The 8,074-nt window shown below is 33.5% G+C and overlaps 1 protein-coding gene and 1 non-coding gene across 2 annotated transcripts; one reads left to right on the top strand and one right to left on the bottom strand.

Moving 5' to 3' along the window:
- Positions 1 to 1,206: 1,206 nt before the first annotated feature.
- On the top strand, positions 1,207 to 3,347 carry LOC105776066 (uncharacterized). The gene is made up of 3 exons (XR_008190146.1): positions 1,207 to 1,834; positions 2,179 to 2,804; positions 2,883 to 3,347. It is a non-coding gene; the product is annotated as an uncharacterized LOC105776066 (transcript).
- Positions 3,348 to 3,733: 386 nt separating this feature from the next.
- Positions 3,734 to 4,165, bottom strand: LOC105776061 (uncharacterized). Its single transcript, XM_012598527.2, has one exon. It carries the CDS (start codon positions 4,163 to 4,165, stop codon positions 3,734 to 3,736), a length of 432 nt encoding a protein of 143 aa, XP_012453981.2.
- Positions 4,166 to 8,074: the final 3,909 nt, after the last annotated feature.

Raw genomic sequence — 8,074 nt, forward strand, 5'->3', positions numbered from 1 at the left:
TTAGCACCCTCGTAACGCCCAAAATTCGTACCGAACTGATTGTTTGATGTCTTAATGTCAAAATTATAAGAAACGATCCTTTGGTGAGAAAACTTTAATGGTAAGGTGCATTCATTTCGAATAGATGAATTGTCACACTCAGTAAGTTAGGGTGCGACCATTTAATCTTTGAAATTAGACTTATTCCTTTTTAGAAGATCATTTTCTTTCAGAAGGATACTTGACTATTTAAGTCAATCGAGAAGTCCAAATCCAGTAAGTTAGGGTTCATTTTCTCGAAATTCTTAAACATCAAACATTGCCTTTATTTAAAAAAATGAGATAACAAAATGTTGTATCCAGTAAGTTAGGATCAAACACTTTGAAACCTTAAGAATTTTATTTTAATAATCGTGATTTTAATCAAATGGACGCTTGATCATCTAAATTCATCGAGAAGAATCGAAGCCTAGTAAGTTAGGGCCTAATTCTCTCGAGAACCTACTAATGCCAAGCCTTTTTAAAGTTTATAAAATAAAACGATTATGAAGCTTTAATAAAATACAACTCTTACAAACGGAACATGATTGAATAACGATACATCTAATAATTCAAACTTAAATTAGAAACAATTAAACGAATAATAGGCCAATACAAACATTGATTTAAATCATATTACACAAACATCCATATATAAAAATTAAGCAACCCATAAATTCATAATCAATTAAAAAACAAACCAAAACAATACAATAAAAAGAAAAGAAAAAAAGTGATGTTAATAAATAATGCGAATAATTACTACCATTTAGTGAGGGAATGAAAAATAAATAAAAGTTTGAATAAATTAATGAAAGATCTTAAAACACAAAGAAATAAAAAAAGGTAAAATAAAAGTGAATAGCTTGGAATTAATATCTACATTTGGATTTGTACAAATAAACTTAAGAAAAAAGTATAAATAGTAACAATATATAACAGCTTAAATAAATATAATAAAATAACAAATTTAAAAGGAATAAGGTTTTATACATAATAAAATATCATTTGAAATTAATAATATATTATTATATATTATACGTGTGCTAAAATATACTATGCATATATATAAAAAATATAAAGTATTATTACTAAAATTTTGAAGTTAGTTATATATATATATATATATATATATATATATATATATACACGTACATGAATGAAAATAAATAAAAGAGTATGTGTAAATTATATCAAGGTAATATCTAAAACATAAAATATTTATAAAATCAAGTAATGATTACACGGAAGAATATTAAAATACAAAGATGAATTAATGGGGATTAAATTAGAAATTAAACAGAATTAAAGGGAAAATATCAAAAGTAGAATAACATGGCGGGTGAAAGCGTGACGTGCGGATAACATGGGGACCAAATGGGAAATATTTCCCGTACCCCAAAACGCAACGTCTTAGCGCGGACCAAATCGGAATGAACTCAAAAAAGCATGGCCAAATTTAGATGTAATATAGAGGTTTATTGGAAGCCAATACAAAAAAGAAGGACTAAGAGCGTAAAAATCCCATCAGACCCAAAACGGGCGGATCCTGCCCTTGGGTCGGGTCACCGCGCGGGTCGAGGGCAATCAGACGACATTGTTTTGAAGCTATCGCATTAGCTACAAACGGCAACGTTTCAGATCCTGCGATTGAAACTAAAATAAAATCTTAAAAAACTTAACATTTATTTTGTTTTAAAACCTAAACTCTCTCTCTCGACGCCGCTCAACGGTTCATCGTCTCTCTCAGAGACTCTTCGAACCATGCCCCTAACTCCGATGACAACGGAGAAAGAGCAACAGGTCCAGTCGAGAGGTACGCCTTCCCTCTTTTACTACTTTCTTTTTCTCCTTTAGTAAACAACCGATGGAGTGTCAAAACAAATGGAAAAAAAAACGAACTGCGAAAAATAAAAAGGAAGAAAAAGAACCAGAACTCACCTTTTGGTGTGTTTTTATTTTTATTTTTGTATTCTGATTGCGTAAGTAATGTTACAACATACTCTTGGTCTTTATATAGTATCTATTTACAGGAAAATGAAAAATAAAAAATGAAAACAAATCGCTCCCATTCTGTTATCCTTGCTTTTCCTTTTGTTTTTCTCTCTCTTTGTATGCCGTTGTTGTCTGTTTTACTGCTCATTTGTTCGTCTCTTGCAGGTACGGTGTACAGAGGTGTGGTCGTGGCTCGTACGGAGGCGAAGGTGCGCGCGTACAAAGGCTCGTCACGTGTGGAGGGAGAGCGAATAGACGCTACTGCTGCGGCGCTGGGAACCCTTGTCGCTAGGGTTTCTGACTTCTGGTTTAGGCCAGTTGGGTTAGGGTATTGGGCTAGGGGTAATTGGCTTAGTGGGTTATATTTAGTTTGGGCCATATTAAGCCCAGTGTAAATGGACATTAAAAATGGACTGTTTTTTTGGTTTATTTTTGTTTATTTATTTTTGATTTGGGGCCGGGCAAATTTGGGCCACTACAGCTCATTGTCCCTTCACTGACAATTTGGGCAGCAATTCTTTCATTTGTATGACAGTGCGTTATAAGCATTTTGTTGGTAGCGAGGTAACATTAATATCTATTTGTAGGACTTTTATGTTCTATTTTGTAACTTGTTGAAAGCATAAAACAGGGGTATAGATGCACCTCAGATGCTGAGGCTGTTCGGAAAAGAAGCAAAACAAGAGTTGGTTAAGCTTGTTCATGGGAAATGTTTGAAAGTGCTTGTCTACGGGGAATATCAATACAGTTGTTGCGTTGCAGACGTATACTACAATGGCATTTTTGTGCAGGTAGATATTGTTTTTGTAAACTTGAATTTGATTTACCTGGTATGAACAAATTAATTCACGAATCTGTTACTTGAACAGGAAGTACTACTAAAGAACGAACTTGCATGGCATTACGTAGCCTACGATCAACGGGTTGAACTCGCAACCGTAAGTAAATGACAATCCTATATGTTCTTGCTCATCGTTGAGTTAAAACTCGTGACTATCGTCTTTGTACATATTAATATCCTTGGCAAAAAGAGGCTTGGGCAAAGAGAATTGGCCTCTGGGTACAATCAAACCTGAAGAATCCATGGGAAAGGAGGAAGAAGAACACACAAGAAAGTAGATATCACTGTCCTTAAGGATCCATAACATCTTGAGAAGTGATAAAAGAATCATATTTGTGTAAAGAGCCATGTTTGATCCATTCCTATATCTCTTGTATGTATGCATTGCTTATTATTATCAAATGATTGTCAAACATATATATGATGTGTGCGTGTATATATATGCACATTGCTTTTGAAACATAGATCTGCTCCTGAAATTGATCTCTAAGGGGAGCTTTGTACTATAATTCGGCATGCTCAACTCAAACATATGAACACCATTTAACAAACAAATTAAGACGTAGCATCGTATTCATGTCAGCCGAATCGAAACATCTTCATGTAGGACCAGAGCTTCATTCAAAATTTCTAAGCATAGATTTGCATAAAGATCTGTTCAGCATGCAAAATCCCCATCGATACAATCCATAATCTACCAAAATCCATTAAAAAGAAAAAATAACTATATACAAATCAGTCATGATAATCTATGATCTCAATAGCAAATACAGTAACACTTGAAAGAACAAAAGATGATAAAACAAATGATCATCAAAGGACAAACAAAGGGAACAAAAAATAAGCAAGTGGATCAAATTTAGCTCTTTTTCAAAGCATCTAGAAGACAGCAGCTACCTCAATTGAAAAGCTACAAAAATGAATCAATTTAGCCCTTTTAAAAGCATTTATAGCCAAAACCAAGCATGCATAAATGATAACCTTTTGGATATCTTTAGGAACACCAAAGCCATTGCAATTCATTTGTCCAACAAGTACTTGCATATTGGTATCACCAGCTTTAGCTTCCTTAAGTGCATCATCGAACCATACTTTTACTAACCGGGAAACCACCCGAGCCAAGGAAATCCGATCCGGGTCAACCCGGTTATCCATTTCCTGCTGCTTCACTCGCTCCGAACCCAACTTGGACTCACTTTTTCTTGGAATGAAACTCGGTTTCTCGATATGGGTTTTACGTGTTACGTTCAGTGAAGCTTGTTTGATGGGACTACTTTTGTAAAGTCTCGATCTTTCATTTGATTTTCTCATGACTTCTTTATTTGAATTTAGCTTTTTTTTAAACAATGAAAATTAATGAATTAAGAAAAGAGATATAGGTAGAGGAAATGGGTTTACTTTGCTTGGTTTATTTGATTTCTTTTCTTTTTTATTATCTGGTTTTCATGATGACTGTTTCCATTTTTGGGTAGGCAGCTTTGATCTTTGAGAGTTTGGAGAGTGAAATGTCTAATTTTGAATTCCATCCCTTTACTTCAGAAAATTTGATAATTTAATCCTTCTACTTAATCTATCGTGCTTAATTCTTTCTCAGAAATACCAAACATGAAAAATACCAAAAATAAAATCAAAATAGAAATGAGGTCAAATAAATTTTAATGGAAAAGTTTAAGAGTTTGAAAGCAGGTGTGATGGTGATGATGTTAATGATATCAATAAAATTTTAAAAACGAAGTTACCGACAAAAGCAAAGGAAGGCAGGGCCTTGACCCTATTAACCAAATGGTTAAATTGGCAATCCCACAGTTAAGCAATTGAAAAGTACTTGGAATTTTATTCTGTAATTTCAAAAAGAAAGGAGTTACGGCAAGTACAACAGAGAAGAATAAGAATAATGCTTATACGATGAGGTTCTTCTAAGCACTTGCTGCTCATTTAGAATCACTTTATGATCATTCACCATAGTCTCTCATTTAGAATCACTTCGGTGCTTGATAATGACACTGTTGGTTGTCTCTTGCTGCACCATGATATTGCTCTTGATCCAAGGCTGAAGATGTTCCCCGTAGTTGATCGTCGCGTATCATAGTCTCCAGCTTAGTCAACATCACAATATCCAACCAACAGACATTCTTTTGTTTTCTTGTATAAAATACCAAAATTAATGGTGCCTTTAACATACCTCAGGATGCACCGTATTGCATCGATATGAGGCTTTTTAGGATTACTCATGTATCGACTAGCCACTCCAACTACATAAATTATGTCTGGCCGGCTTAGAGTAAGATAGATAAGACTTTTGACCAGCTCCCAATACATAGTTACATCTTCTAAATGTTTTCCTTCATCTACTCGTAGTTTTATATTGGGATCCATGAGAGTGGAGATAGGCTTGCAGTCAAGCATCCCATACCTCTATAGAAGATCCTTCGCATTTTTCTGTTGGCTAAAAAATAATACTTCCTTTGTGTGCTTTACTTCAAGTCCAAGAAAATGTTTGAGTTCTCTTAGTTCCTTCATATGAAATCTGATAAAAAGATTTTCCTTTGTTTGCTAAATTTCCTCGCAATAATCTTCCGTGATGATTAAGTCATCCACATATACTAGCATTATAGCTAGTTTTCCTTGATTTGCTTTCACAAATAACCTAGAATATGAATGAGCAATTGTAAAACCACGTTGTATTAAGAACTCTCCGATCTTCTTGTACCATGTTCTTGGAGCTTACTTCAAGCCGTAAAGCGCCTTCTTCAGTATGTAAACATACTCAGGATGGATCTTGTTCTCGAAACCTCTTGGTTGCTCCATGTAGATGTCCTTGTCAAGTTCTTCATGTAGGAAAGCATTCTTGACGTCCATCTGCCACAACTTTCAAGACTTTCTAGTTGTCAATTCTAGTAAGACTCGAACAGTTGTGATCTTTGTCACCGGGCAAAATGTTTCTTCATAATCCAACCCATATTGTTGAGAGAAAACAAGTCGAGCAATGGTTGAAGATGAATACATCTAAATTTATGTATTATAAAAGCAATAAATTAACAGCCCTAGATTTTCAACACATACGATGAATTCATTATGTCTCAAATTGATCACAATAACTTGCAATGCCACCTCCAACAAAGTGTCTCTCATGGAAATATCGAAAATATCGAATGCCAATACCATAATGATATGAGGAAATATGATGATTAGTGATATAAAGTCAAAACAATAGTTAACATCCTCAACATAGAAATTGGAGATTATAATAATGAAAGATGCAAAGTAACTAACAAGAATGAATGTTATGATGAGCAACATTTCTATATCATTCTTGTCTGTACGGTTCATCTTCCAAAATTTCCACTCATACCAGCATTTGAAAGTGATATTGTTAACAAGATTTTCACTATTTTTAAATTTTAAAAGTGGTATTGTAAAGAGAATTTCAACTAAATTTAACATAGAATATTTTTTTCTCCCATTATAATTATGTAATTATTGGCATAATTATTGGATCATGTATCCAATGCCAAAATCTCAATTCTAGTTCTTATGTCTTGTTACAACTTAATACAACTTAGGTTAGGCTTGGTTTAGTACTTTTTTTACTTCTAGCTAATATAATATATTCTAAACGTAAAATGAACTTTTGATCGGATCAATTTGAGTTTGAAAATTGTTTGAAATATGAGTTAGGTCTAGCTTGATTCATGAATAATTCTATTTGACGGTGATCCTTACGTTTTAATTTATGGTTCTTTGAAATGAGTTAGCTAAGGTAGGTAAAATGATTTTTTTGATCCCTTTTAATTTTAATGTTGAGTAAATTAGTCCTCTAATAAATTAAAGCAATTTAATTCCTATTAATTTTGGATGTGAGCAACTAAAAAAGTGTACATATAAATTGGAATGATATGCAAGATGGCCTTTCTGTATGAGTTCCATGGATTTAACTAGTAGCTACAAGGTGCAATTTTCAGGTTTTCTTACGATTTAACGTGATAGTATTCGATATGTCTGTAAAATAAATAAATGCTTACAAGTATTATAAAAGTTAAGAGATCAAATAATGTAAAAGAATTAAATTTCAACTTCTAGCATAATAGAGGGATTAGAAACAAAAATAAACCTTATAATATTCTCCCCAGCCAAGGAAAAACTGAAGTCACTGACAAAACCAAAGGAAGGCAGCGCCTTGGCCCTGTTAGCCAAATGGTTAAATTGCTTTTAGGCCCTCCCGAAAATTAAAAGATTTAGCAATTAAAAAACTGTACTTGGAATTTTATTCTGTAATTTCAAAAAGAAAAGAGTTACTGCAAATACAATGGAGAAGAACAGGAAAAATGCTTATATCGTGTGCTTCTTCTAAGCTCTTGCTGTTCATTTAAAATCAGTTTATGATCATTCACCATAGTCTCTCCTTTTGCCATTTTTATTGTCGTTGTCGTTGTCATTGTTGTTGTTGCTATTTTTGCCATTGTCGTTGTAGTTGTCATTAATGTTGCCGTTGCCTTTGCCTTTGCTGTTGCCTTTGCCTTTGCATGCGATGGTTGAAGATGAATACATCTAAATCTATGTATTATAAAAGCAATAAGCAGCCCTAAATTTGTAACACGTACGATGAATTCATTACGTTTCAAATTGATCACAATAACTTGCAATGCCACCTCCAACAAAGTGTCTCTCAGAGAAATATCGAAAATATCGAATCCCAATACCATTATGGTACGAGGAAATATGGTGATTAATGATATAAAGCCGTAACAATAGTTAACATCCTCAACATAGAAATTGGAGATTATAGCAAAAAAACATAAACCACTAATCTCCATTGAGAACTTTTTTATTGGCCCTAATTGATGAACACTCACACGTGATATTCCATCGTTATATAATTTCATTAAAGGAAACAAAGGAACTAAAAAGAGTATTGCATAGACCAACACATCTATCCAATCATCGTCCATACCGATCATCTTCCAAAATTTCCACTCATACAAATTCAAGAAATTTGAGATGTCATTGGTTAGTATAAAGAAAAAATAAAAAGTCCAGGCTGATACGACAGTACTTGCGGACATCCATAGAAGTCTCACGGCTTCTGCATAAAATTAAAAAAAGTATGAATTATCAATAAGGGAATACAAAACCAGTAACTGTTAGAGGCAATGGCAAGGTACATTGCATTCCCATTAAGAAAATAACGTTTAAGCCCTGAAGATGACATTATTAAGAGGG

This window comes from Gossypium raimondii, chromosome 10, assembly GCF_025698545.1.
Source record: "Gossypium raimondii isolate GPD5lz chromosome 10, ASM2569854v1, whole genome shotgun sequence".
In the NCBI taxonomy this organism is placed as follows: domain Eukaryota; kingdom Viridiplantae; phylum Streptophyta; class Magnoliopsida; order Malvales; family Malvaceae; genus Gossypium; species Gossypium raimondii.

Coding starts and splice junctions, on each gene's coding strand:
- LOC105776061 (XM_012598527.2), bottom strand. CDS start 4,165: ATGAGAAAATCAAATGAAAGATCGAGACTTTACAAAAGTAGTCCCATC.